This window comes from Vigna umbellata, chromosome 2, assembly GCF_029865625.1.
Source record: "Vigna umbellata cultivar VRB3 chromosome 2, Vumbellata_1.0, whole genome shotgun sequence".
NCBI classification, from domain to species: domain Eukaryota; kingdom Viridiplantae; phylum Streptophyta; class Magnoliopsida; order Fabales; family Fabaceae; genus Vigna; species Vigna umbellata.
This window is the reverse complement of record NC_142166.1, coordinates 8,095,451-8,109,040: the sequence shown is the minus strand read 5'-3', so window position 1 is coordinate 8,109,040 and position 13,590 is coordinate 8,095,451. Positions and strand designations below refer to the sequence as shown.

General features: G+C 29.4%; 1 protein-coding gene across 1 annotated transcript; it reads right to left on the bottom strand.

Moving 5' to 3' along the window:
• Positions 1 to 6,397: 6,397 nt before the first annotated feature.
• Positions 6,398 to 9,372, bottom strand: LOC148203337 (uncharacterized). Its single transcript, XM_088105978.1, has 4 exons — positions 8,922 to 9,372; positions 7,818 to 8,384; positions 7,160 to 7,199; positions 6,398 to 7,057 (listed from the first exon to the last, which is right to left on the bottom strand). Exons 1-4 carry the CDS (start codon positions 8,977 to 8,979, stop codon positions 6,766 to 6,768), a joined length of 957 nt encoding a protein of 318 aa, XP_087962104.1. The 5' UTR covers positions 8,980 to 9,372; the 3' UTR covers positions 6,398 to 6,765.
• Between the last annotated feature and the right edge of the window lie 4,218 nt (positions 9,373 to 13,590).

Genomic DNA, 13,590 nt, shown 5'->3' with positions numbered 1-13,590 from the left:
TATTTTAATCATTTACTCACCAAATCTGATCTTAGTTTCTACCTACTAATTTCTTCCATGCTAAGGAATCTTAATGCTGAAAATTTATTTTTATTATTTTTTTTTTACTATTTACTATTTACTATTCACTTTTTACTATTCACTATTCAATTTTTACTATTCGATTTTCTTAAAAAAATACTAAATAAGTTATCAAAAATTTTAACTTCTCCTTATAAAATTACTATAATTTTATATCCAAAATTTACATTTTTCTATCCACTAAAATTATTATTACTAATAAAATGCTAAAATTTACTACTATATATATATATATATATTTTTATTTTTATGGGTCTTACAATTACTAATGTAGAAATTGTGTATAACGTCACACGTATAAAGTTTGACAACAAAAAATCTAATGTTAAAAATGACCGGTGACAGTTTTATAAATAAAATTTCACTTCAGATGTCGGTTATGGGGTCCCGCCGTTTAAATTTACTATACACGTCAGTCCCCCTCATTGGACGCCAAAAATGTGCGAGAAAGTAGAAAAAAAAATTCTATTACATTTAGACGTCCGCCCCTCTATCCCCCGACGTCTATAGCTCATTTACATGTCGATTGGCCACGTTGGACGCCAAATGGTATGCAAAAATAACCCAAAAGTGATTTTCTACATGGGTTTAGACGTCTGACCTCACACTCCGGCATCTAAATTGTCTTTAGACGTCAGTCCCCAAACCCTCGAACACAAAATCGTCTGCAGAAAGTAACCTAAAAGGCATGTTACATTACCCTTAGACGTCGGCCCCTCACCCTTGAACCTCAACTCGCTCCGTAAATGCCTCATTTCCAGCGCCAAAATTAATTTTTAAAGGCCTTAGACGACGGTTGAGGAAGGGGGCCGACATGTAAATTGATTTAGATGTCGGCTGGGAGGGAGCCAACATCTAAATCCCTGATATTTACCAACCCGCAAGCACGAGCAACAGTTACACGAATTCACTGTTCATCTTCTTCTTCGCGAGCCATTGCTATTGAGGTACAATTTTCTCCCATTTGCCCTTTTTTAAATCATTTTTACTCCGATTACATTACGCTTTGATGAATTATCTTCCATTTGAACCGGTTAAAATACATTTTCGTTGGCTTTTGGTGAAGTTCTTGGCGTGTTCTTGGGCGACGATTTTAGGACGATATTGTGCGCATTTTTGAACGGTGGTGCAGCTTGCAAAACACTTCCCCACTTCTCCATTTCCCTTCACTAGATTTTCATATGTTTTTTGGTTGTTACTTTTTGTGTATGCATGTGATTGAGTCTTGGGTATGCTTGTGATTGGGTTCTTAGTTATAACATATATGAATTTTAGTTTTGAAATATTATTGGTTATTTAGAGATATGATTATTTCATATGTGATTTTGCATTATTTGATTAAGTTTCTTGTGTTATTATGATTGACATTGTAAACTTTTTAGATTGAATTTTCGCAATATATTGTTGATTTAATTTTGAATATATTATAAGTATAAAATGATGGACTTAGGACATGCCCATGCCTAGACTTTTATTATTGTTGAACATTAATTTGCTTTAGTTTAAGTTTAAGTTTTGAATTGTCTTTTAGATTCTTTAGTATTCTGTTAACTTGAAACACAAAATATATTATATTTATGTGCTGAAATCATTTTCTGTTTTTCAGGTATGATTTTATTGTAAAAATGGATTTATTTAAAAAAAAACAATTTGAAAGTCAGTTAGTGCACATCCGACGTCATCTTCTTTCCAGTGACAATCTAAGGATTTTTGCGCTCAGCGCGAGACAATGGACGCTCAGAATTGAGTGATGTCAGACATGGAGGATCGACGTTAATTTCTATGTTCGTATTGGTGCAACCAATGTCTATTGACGTCCACTTAACATTATCAATATGACATGAACAAGATTAAACGTCAAAAATCCAAAAAAACATACGTTAAAATAAAAGAAAAGTGAATTATAATTTAAGTTATCAACTCAAGGTTTATAAATAAAAACTTATTATAAAAATCGATTAAATTCGTAAAAGGTAAAAGGTATGCTTGAACAAGTTTTTCCAAATAAAAATTAGGAAAAAAAGCATAAAGAATGAAATTAACTTTTCATTATTTAAGAGTTAGTTTATATACAAATTGAAAATAAAGAAACAGACAAACTATATGTAACGTTTTACATTTTTCTAGGTAAATTATTTATTTAATTATAAATACTAGGCTTGCAAGGTAAATGATTTATGAGTGTAAATTTAATCAAATTGTTTACCAGTACAAAATTAAACAACTTTTCTATAAATTTTGAATTAATTATTTTATGTAATGATTTAAATGTTCTAAAATGTGAAACTAATATTTTTATCCTAAAATCGAGATTTAGAATTTGATTTTAAATAATATTTTCTAATTATCAATTGTTTTAGTATAATTGATTAATTCAATTGTAACTCAAGCATCAATTAGTATTCTTAATCCTTCTTATATACCAATCATATGTCATTTAAGTTTGACAATCATATTGATTTTAAGTGGTTCACCAATGTACATGAATTATAACCTATACATATTTAATAAAAGAATCCAATTTAACTATAGTGTTCTCCTTATATTCATAAATTATTAATTATGCACATTACATTACAAGTTTTGTATATTATATTATTATAAGAAAAAAGTAGATGGGGGTGGGTCTCAAAAATTTTAAAACAAGAGTTATAAGAAGGAATATTCCAAGCATCCACCACCACACGATTACGTGAAATTCTCAAAAGTTCATTCAAACGTTACAGTATCCTGATAACTACACATATACATCTATATAAAATGGATAATGTATAATATTAATGTCCATAAATAATATAAAATTAGGTAAAAATTAAATGGAAGAACGCATATGGTACACATGAACATGCAGTTTGACCTTATGTTAATAAGTTACGTTTCAACTCGGTATTCTTTGCTTACGTGTAAATTCAATCCAAATGATTGAATTTGCATGAACCAATTCTATACAAGGTAGGTGAGGTTTATAGTTTAATAAATTTGACGTTTAATTATTTTATAATTTCAATTGTTTTTAATTGAGTTTTTCATAAACACATTTATTTTATTAGAAGTAAAAAAATAATTTTTGTTTTTGTTTAAATGTTTTATCATTTAATTTTGTCTTTAAAGAAGAAGACATTGTTATTTTTAGTTTTCTATTTTTAATTAGTTTCTTTTTTTAATTGACCGGTCAATTATACGCATTGAATGAAGATTGCTTTCAAAATCTATTTTTGATATCAAATATGTTAATGTACATATTTAGAATTAATTGTCACTTTTAAAGTATATTCTGTTACAAAATTTAAAACTTTTTTACAATTTTATTAATAAAAGACATAATCTCAAAGTGTTATAAATAAAATATTTATTTAATTACTTTTGACCTTAATTTCTAAATAACATGAAACTAGATATATTAAAATTATTTTTTAATAAATAATATAAACAAAATATAAATTAACTTTTATGTGTGATGTAATATTTTGGTGATATCATGAATAAAGTAAATAAGATCCTTAAGATGGATGATGAAATTTTAAATTTGAAAATAGAAAACAACAATTACGCAAGATAACATCATCCTCTTTGTGTTGACGTCGAAAGCTTCCAATTTCCACTTCATGATTTCCTGTGATGTGTATCATCCCAACCTCTTTTAGAATTATACAATTTTTTAGTAGTTAATGGAATAGAATATGATTGCATCAACGTTTTCACAAGATTTTTCAAAATGAAAAAAATATGTAAAACGAACTTCTTTTAAGTTAGCATTAATTTACGAATAAATAAAAAATTAAAATGTTCTATGAAATACATAAGTTTACTTTCTTCATATTTTATCTTAAAAGTACTTATAAAAAAGTTTAATAGCTTTTTTGTCCCTAAAAAGAGAAATGTTCAAATTGGTCCTACATTTTTTAAAAAGTTAAAAATATTTAACTTATAAAAAAACGGGTCAAGTTGATTTCTTTTGGTTATGGCGTCAAAATTTTAACTTGGTTATGGCGTCAAAATTTTAACTTGAGGGGTTAAAAAAAAGGAATTAGGGTTTGCGTTCGTCCAATTTTTGTACCTGTTAACCGTTCCAAATGGGTACCCATTTGACTTTGGTGCTCTCCAATTGCTTGAGCGGTTCTTTGTCTCAGGTCATGTGGTTAGTGAATCTCCATCAATTAGCCAAGATTCACATGAACAGTTGATGAAAAATAAATTACAACAAATAGTTGATTCCCTTTTTTCTCTTGTGCATTTTTCATAAACAACTTTTGGAATGCTTGTTTTTGGGTGGGGGAGGTGCTTCCTTTGCCCTTCTTAACCTGCCGCTACCTGAGATTGTTGGTTACAATTTAATTTGAACAGGTACTGGTCCCATGTGAACTGCAAGAGCTGCAATTCTGCATACAAAAGCCTGAATGTGATAGAAGTACGGCTGCAGATCATATTTGTTGCTTCAATTGGGATTGTGGCAACCATGAAGCAAGGTGCATTGTCTCGGTGCTTGGCTCACTTCATATACAAAAACTTCCGCTATCATGATTACGACCACCACTAAGATGCATTTTCCATAGTTTTTCAAGCATATATATATATATATACCCATTCAGAAAATTATAAGAACATAAACACTAACATGACTTACGCTTTCAATCCGCTCTTCAAATTTCAACTTCAACTAGACAAATACTGATTCCAATTTGAACACCACTTTCACTCTAATGTTTAATCCCAAATGGATTTCATTCTAACCCTAATCTCTTTATTTTAACCTCTCATAGTACATTGTCACGTATTTTAATTTTTTTGTCCAATTTTTGATTTTACACCTCATTCACCTTTACACACTACGAAATCACTAAAACTGGACACCTCGTTATGTTTTGTCCAGGGTGACAGCTGCACCGTTAAAATTTTGACGCCATAAGAGAAAAAAGATTAACTTAACCCGTTTTTTCACAAGTTGTGATCGTTTTTAACTTTTTAAAAAAGGTAAGATCAATTTGAATATTTCCCTTGAGAGACCAAAAAAGGTATTAAGCCTATAAAGAATTTTTTTTAAAGACAATAAATTACAGAACTATGATGTTCTTAAATAATTGTTTTAAGTAATTTTAATTCCGATTACTTTTTCTTTAAATAAAAAAATTATCTAAACTGGCTACTTCCCTATGAACCCTCTCAATAAATGTGGTTACTGAAATTGACGATATTGTTGGCTAATTTCTTCCATGAAATTACGAAATCAGTTAATTGAATTTAATCATCGATTTCAGCTACTTTTAGTGAACTTTTGTCTTGATAGTAGAGACCAAATTTTCAGTAAACTCTTTCCAATGCAATTGGTTATTTATTGTTCATGGTTTCAACTATAGGAGAAGAAGTTATTGATTTACTCTTCAAACTTTGAGTGTGTATGCACTCTTCAAAATGATAAAAATACTTATATGTTTGTGAATATTTGTACACAAAATTGATAGTATAGTTGATATATATATATATATTGTAGCATTTCCTTTTTCATTTGCTGTGTGATTTGATTTCAAGGTATTGTTTGGTTTTGAGTGCTTTTATCCATACACAGTTATCAAATAGGAAAACTGCACTGACTCACATGGGCCAATTGGGCTTCTTCTATGAAATCTGATGACTTTATTTTTGTGGACTATCTTCGTAATTCATTTTGATACTCAGGGATAATAAGAAACAAATCCGTATTTATGAATATTTGTAAATAAAATTTGTAACAAATATTAAATATTTTTAATGGATACTTGTACATAATAGACATAAATATTATTATTATCCTCTTGTTGATAGATACTTGTACATAATGGACATGTATTATACTATTAATACCCTGATAGCGTTATTTTAAAAAATTAATAAATTCAACTGAAATAATCATCTTGTTAGATATTTATTTTGATTCGACATCTGAATCTTGAGTTTCCATTTTTTCAAAGGTTCTGCAGAAATAATTGCAGAAAAGACGTATTTAATCACGTTATCATGCACTGTTGATTGATGAACTAATTACTAATGAAATTATTTGTAGGGTATTTATGTTAACAAAATTTTTAGTAAACTAATACACTATATAGATGATTTTTTTTCTGCATATAATATTTTTATTTTATATTCGTTTTAATTTAAATTTATGCTTTATATTTAAGTCTTTAACATCTGTTTGTGTCTGTAAAAATACTTTTTATTGGAACTGTGATAAAATAAAACAATACTGCATCAGGATTGAACGACACGCTGATGTGTAAGCACGAACAACACCTAATTAATAAAGTTAAGTTTAAACATTTTATCTTTCCATCAACATTGTTGCAACTGTTTCCTGGTATAGCAATGTTACTTAATGCATGGCCATATTAGGTGAAGATACATTCATCTGAATTAGTGTTGTGAGTATAGCTGATATCAGTTTAAGCAGAAGTTCTGAATGGAAGTAGATAATCTAATAATTTATTCTTCTCTGCTAATATTGTAAAATATCTGTCTACAAGCCTATCAGTTTCTCATGCTTTATGATCTATCAGAGATACATTTATGTGATGTAGTACTAGTTTTAATGGAGAATTCATATGACAAATAGGCCATGTTGACTCTGCCACCTTGAAGTCTTGCAAAACTGCTGAAGACCGAGTAATTTCTGGTGTTTTAGAGGAAGAATGAATGCCCTTTGTTCATCATCTAGGTGTAGTTTTGTACATGAAGTGAAGCCCACAAGCCAAATAAGGTAAATAACAGCAATTCAGAGTGTGAAACAGATGTGGCTATATTGGGGCTTCCTGTTGGTCCCGAACCATACACTGATGCTCCACCAGGAATTGTTGTCATACCTGGTGCAGTTGGTGTCATAATACCTGGTGTAGTTGGGGTCATGGTACTTGGGGTAGTTGGAGTCATGGTACTTGGGGTAGTTGGAGTCATAGTGCTTGGTGGAGTTGGGGGGCTTACATAAGTTGGTGTTGGTGGACTCATCCTGCATGAACAATACATATATTAGGAATTCAGAGATATAGTTACATATGATGTTTTTATTCATAGTAGGGTGAGTAATATATAGTTTAAGAAATTCTCTCACATTGGTGTTTTGGATGATGTATAGCGGCAGTTCCCATTACCTGAAATGATGTGGAGAAGAGCATGTTATTGTTAACAGATATGGCACGGTGGGATTTTCTAACACTACAATTCCAATAAAAAAAACTTAGATAAGTGAGTGTAGTTCATGATCTACGGATTCATGAATTATGACATAAGTAATTTTGGTGAGAAATTCAGTATGTTATAGAGCTGAGATTTCAGAATATTCATTAGTTACTGACAGAGGGATTCAGGGAAAGATCTATGCTTAGCAATCTTGTTTCTCTGAATATATCCATACTTTTCCTTTTTGGTCTGTTGGTTTTCTGTCACCATATAGCTCTCTCTATATTTATATATATGTGCGTATGCATGTAGGGATATATGTTGATGAATATAAACAAAAAGTTTTGAATTAGTAGAGGCATCATACGAGTTGTACTGTAAAGGGCATGTATGAGAGACTGCTAGGATGAAAAGGTATATTTGATATGGGAACATGAGGATGAAAACTTCTGGTTTGTTCATAGGCTGTAGCTTTGAAAACATTGAATGCAAAGTTTCTCATGTCTGTTTTGAAGACATCAAAATGCTAATCTTATTTTTTTTTATCATGTTGAGCTAGTGAAGCTTTAATGCTTGATGAAAAGTCTTACTGGGATCCTTGTTTGTAAGTACAGCAGTTCCTCCGAATGCACAGCTTGTAGAAGCTGGATTCTTCTGGTAGTAGTCATTAAATGCATAAGAAGCATGGTCTTTCAGAGTATTTGGATTGTAGCAACCTGCTCCAGGTTGAATTGCTGAACAGTCTGCACCATAGCCACAAGCATAGTCAAGAGCCACCTTCAGAGTGCTCTCTGCAGCTGATTGGCTGGCAACACACCACTGACCACCTGCTGATGCAGTAGCAGGAGTGGTTGGGGTTGTGGGAGTAGTGGTTGTAGTAGGGCTAGGTGGGACCATAGTTGGATTTGTAGGGCTTGTTTTTGGGGTTGTTGGGTTTGTGTATGGGTTTATGGGAGTCATGTATGGGGTTGTAGGAGTTAATGGGGTTTGTCCTATTGTGCCAGGTGCTTGAGGAGTTGTTGGGTTTAGTGTAGGATATGGATTTGCTGTGCCTGGAGTTGTAGGGTTGACTACAGGAACTGCATCCAACTTGGTGCCAAATTCATATGAGATTTCTTGGTTTTCTTCCTCTCTTAATCTTATGGCTTTACCAAGACCTGTAAAAGAAACCAAGGATCTTTCAACTTTTCAACAGCACAGATGAAAAGAAGTAGCTGAAATTGAACTAGTAAACTTGAATAAATTAGCCCAAAGTGCTTCCATGATTGCTCCAAATGTAGCAGACATGTTTTATGAACTGAGTAATTATGTACCTATACATGCCTTTCTATAGCTACCCTTATTACTTTTGTTTGTTTAGATTCCAGTACTACTAGACTTGAGCCAAGTGAACCAAGAAAAACACCTTCAATGCTATTTTGTCTGTTCATAAAAGGTTAAATTGGAGACTTTATGTAAATACATTAAACTTCTTGTTCAGATTTTTGCTATTGATGAATTCTGTCTACAGCTTTTCATGCCTTCAATATTGTACTTTTCTAGTTAAACACCAATACTCTATTTTATATACAGCTTCTTAGGCTTTGTAGTTATGCCAAGCAAAACAAAAACATACATGATGGATGATACAACACACATGCACTTGTCTGTGTTTTTGTTAAAAGGATGGAAGTTCCAACAAAAGGTTAAGTTACCTAAACTGAAGAGAAGACACAAAGAGAACAACACATGGCGGCAACTTCCAACTCCCATATCTGCAGGTTGGCTTGTATTTGTCTTGATCCTGATTTTTCCTTCTGGGTTAGGAGCAATGCTTAAGAGGTGCAGATTTATGTGAGGTAGAACTTTTTTCTTTTAGCCCCCATCTTCATATTTATATAGATATAGATATATGTGTAAAATAGAAACCTGAGAATCATTGCTTTCTTGGATCAAAGAGAGAAGGAAGAATATGAGAAAACTTGGGAAATGAGGCATTGGATATTTGAATTTAGCAAGCAAGAGAAGGTTCAAAAGGGAGAAAAAGGAGAATGATGGTAAAAGGAAAAAGGGAGATCTAGTATTAATCTGACACTTGGTAACTGAAATATGCATAATTTAATTGGATGGTGATTGTGTGGTACAATGTCATGGCTCTTTTATGCTTTTTCTGCCACTGTTTATGGGACTGAACCAAAAGCTAAAGTTGATACACTAATTTTGCACTTGGTGCCTTTCAGGGTAGTAATGAAGAATGTTGTCTGCATTATATTCTGCTTTTTGTTTGAATGAATACTTTGAAATCACGATTTCTTTTCTCTGAATTGTCTACTAGGTGATTACTACCTTCTCTGACAAGAACTTCAATTGAATATGTTATTCTTATGCTACCTTGTCCCATGCTTTAGTGTTATCTCATACATTCTACATGTTTAAGGTTTTTGTTTCCTATTTTTTAGAACAAGATCTCGTGGATCAAGAATATTAGGTGTCCTAGGATGACATTGGACTATATATATATATCTTAGATTTTCAACTTTTAGATGTCTAGATCTTGAATTAGTTGCTTTCACTTCAAAAATAAGAAAGTGGAAAAAAAATACATGGTTTATTTTTGTTTCTATTATATACTCTTTCTTTTTCATGTAAAAATCTAACAGAAAAAAAATATATGGATCCAAAATAAAGAAATAAAAATTATGACGTCAAAAAGTTATGAGAATGAAAACGATGAAACTTGGATATGTTTATTTAAATTTTGATAGAAAAAGTGTTTTTAATAAAATAATTACTTATTATGATTTGTAATATGTTTGGGTAGACTTATTATTTTAAAAAGCAGAAACATAAGAAAGCAAATTTTTTTTAAAAATAGTTGCGAGTTATTGCTTGTAAATGCACATCTACAAGAGAAAGACTTTTCTTTTAAAAAACATAAAGATGTGTTTATGACTTTCCATTTGACAAAATATTATTCTAGAAGCTTCATAGTGTTCTATGGTATTATTTTCCAATCTCTCATTCGAGTATGCGTCTTTCTTCTTCTACAAAATCTGATCTTAATCTTCTTGCACCATATATTGTAAACGGTGTCTTTATTTTTTTTTTTTATGTGAACTTTGTTTCCTGCCACTTCATACTAGAATGTTTTACTAGTAGACTCAATATTACCCGTGTCAAATTGTTTCATTTCCTAGGATATGTCAAATTATTTCATTTTATGGGATATGGTCTTAGTTCATATGGATTGTGTTAAAAAAATTTACCGAACATTTCATTAAAAAAAAGTTAAATATCCATAAAATCTTATGGTTAAACATCCATAAAATTTACATGGTTAAATATTCAAAAGTTTTCTGATTAAGTTAACCTTTTGATCCAAATGATATTGTAAGATCTACTAATCATGCATTTTTGAATTGTATTAATATCTAGTTTTTTATTTTTTTTTAAACTTTGCTAAGACAAAATCGTTTAAGTAAATCTTGTTTTGAAGTTTAACCTAAAGTTTAAAATGAAATAATGCTTAATCGTCTATGACAATATGTTAAAAGTGTTAAATGTCACTCTTTAAGTGCCTAAACGATTTAGAGTGTTTAATATCTAAGAGCGTCTAACGTCTGATAAGCGCTAAATGTTAGAGAGTTTATAATAGAACGTTTAATTGTAATAACGTCTAAAAGAAAGTTAGACTATCTAGGATACATATAATCTCGCTAAACGCTTTAGAATTTACTTGAAACAAAAAAGCTTTAAATGTTAGTACAAATGTCATGCCCAAATTCTTAGGTCGTCTAATGTTTTAATGCATGTGCTCTTTTGTTTATGTTGTGCTCTTTTTTTTTTGTGCAGATTATCAACTTTATCAAAAACCTACTCAAAATTAGAATGACGTTAAGATATAGGAGGATATTCAAGAACATCTCTTACATGTTTTATGCTTACTTTCTTCGTACTCTCAGCACAATTGCTCTGCTAGAACGTAACATAACTTCTGACTTTATCCTAAAGATTACACCCTTAGAAGAAAGTCAAAAGTTCTAAGTAACAAATTTTTTTCAAAGAAGTCTATTTAAAGGAGTTTGCATGAAGAAAAAGAGAACTTTTGCTATCAAGAATATTGCTATGTCCTCTACTCTCTTTCTATGCTCCTTAGTCTATCTTTGAGAATATCTTTTACAAGTTTTTAGAATTTCATTATATTGATTGTATATCCTCTCCAAAAGAATTATCTTTTGTCTTGTAAGATTTCAAAAACGCCTTTATTGTTTTAGACGTAAATTCAAACACTTGTAAAGTTTAACTTAGTGGAGTTAAACATTCTAGACAATTGGTCTAACGTTGATATCATGAGTAATGAAACTCGTCTAACTAGTATAGTTAGTTTATAAACCAGGAGCGATTAAACTTGATTTTTAGTGGAACCTCTTAAAATGTTTTTAACAAAAAACTAGACGTATCTTAGTTTGAGTAAACCAATAAAATCAAAGTGTGTTTTGTTGCCTTTATGTTTAAACAAGTTTTCCATTCAACACTTTCTTTAAACCTAAGTGTTTAACTATTGTTACTGACTGTTTAACCCCTACAAGTAATATTAAACACTATTTGCATAATTTTTTTTAAATCATTATTCAAACTTCCATTTTCTAATATTTTATTGTGTTTCAAATTCTATAAAATTGTGTGTAATTTTATTTATTTTTTATATAAAAATGTTTAAGTTATATTAGCACTGTTTTATAAAAACAATAACTTATTTGACATTTTTTATGGAAGATTCTTTTGAGAAAAAACCATTTCTTTTTAAACTGAAATTCACTGTCAAAATTAACTTAAAAGCTTATTGATATATAATATTTTTTAAATAGTCTATCAAAATAAATTCATAAAAGCTTTCAAAACATGAAAGAATTAAAAGAAAATGTGTTTTTATAAGTGTATCCAAATATAATTAATTTATGGACTTATAAAAATGATTTATTTTGAATATTTTTTTTCTTTCAAAATTATCTTATTTTTAAGCTTAAACAAATTCAACGTATTATATTTTCAACTTTTCAAAATAATGGAATTATGTATCTAAAATATGATTACAATTAAAAAATTATTTTGAATAATTTTTTATAAAACCAATATTTATATATAAAGAAAAAAAAGATATTAATAAAATATCATGTGAAACTTTGAAACTACTAAATAGATATTGCAAAAAAATATGAAAGAAAAAATTGAAAATACATTAAAAATGAAACTAATTTAATTTTGGAGGTCAACCCTAGGCCAATCCACTTTATGTGACTTTTGGGGTTTGGACTTTTAAAAAATCTCCTATGGTTCAAAAAAACAAGACTTGCTTTAGTGGGAGTTAGGGTGAGCCTATAGGCTAGAAGTTCAAATGACATTTCTACTCAATATTTCATAAAATATAGTGTATGCTTTATTTAAAAATCAATTGTTATTTCTTATGCATGTTTATTATATGATAACATTTTGTGTTTACTATTATCTTATTTGAATGTGTTATTGAAAATGGATTGGTTGATATCCAACCATGTTGTTCTTAATTATAAATATAAAACTTTAATATTTGATACAAATGCATAAGATGATTTTAGATATTTAAAGAATAATTTTAAAATAGTAAATGAAGTTGAAGATTTTATGATTTTATTTTTTTACGATTTTTTCTACATGAGTAATATCTCTTTTTTTTTACATATTTCTTTCTCTTCTTCTAGTAATATAAATATGTCTCTTTTGAAATTTATAGTTTCTTTATATAAGGTCTTTTTTCTTCTATGTTTTTATAGTCACCTTCTTCTTTGTGTTGTCTTCCTTCATACATTTATAAGGTAGTTTGTGTTTTGAAAATTTTCCATGTAAATTCTTCCACTTTTGGATAAATTTGAAGATGACTTAATAGCTTATTTTGTTATCAGTTTTGTTTAATTTTGTCAATTAAGTCTCTTCTTTTAAAAGTGTGTCAAATTGATCATCACTTAAGCCTCAACGTTATCCCTTGCATTAAATACTAACAAACTGCGTTAACTTTTTTTTCTCTTTTGCTTTTTTTTTCTTCTTTTGTCAATGCTATTTTTCATACTTTTACAAAAACCTTCTCATTGCACCACTATTACTTATCATTGCACTTCCCAATTTTTTTTCTTTCCACTTTTCAAAACTTCTCATCTCTTATCCCTCAATTTTCTTTTTAATCAGTCCTTATAAATATTCTTGTAATACAATTTTTCTATTAAAGATAGTAAATATGGTTGAAAATTTTATATCGATTAAGAATAAAATTATTTGATAATATAAATAATTACAAATTTTATTTTATAAGTTATTTATATAATATTGAATTAAGTTTAAATATCTTTTAAC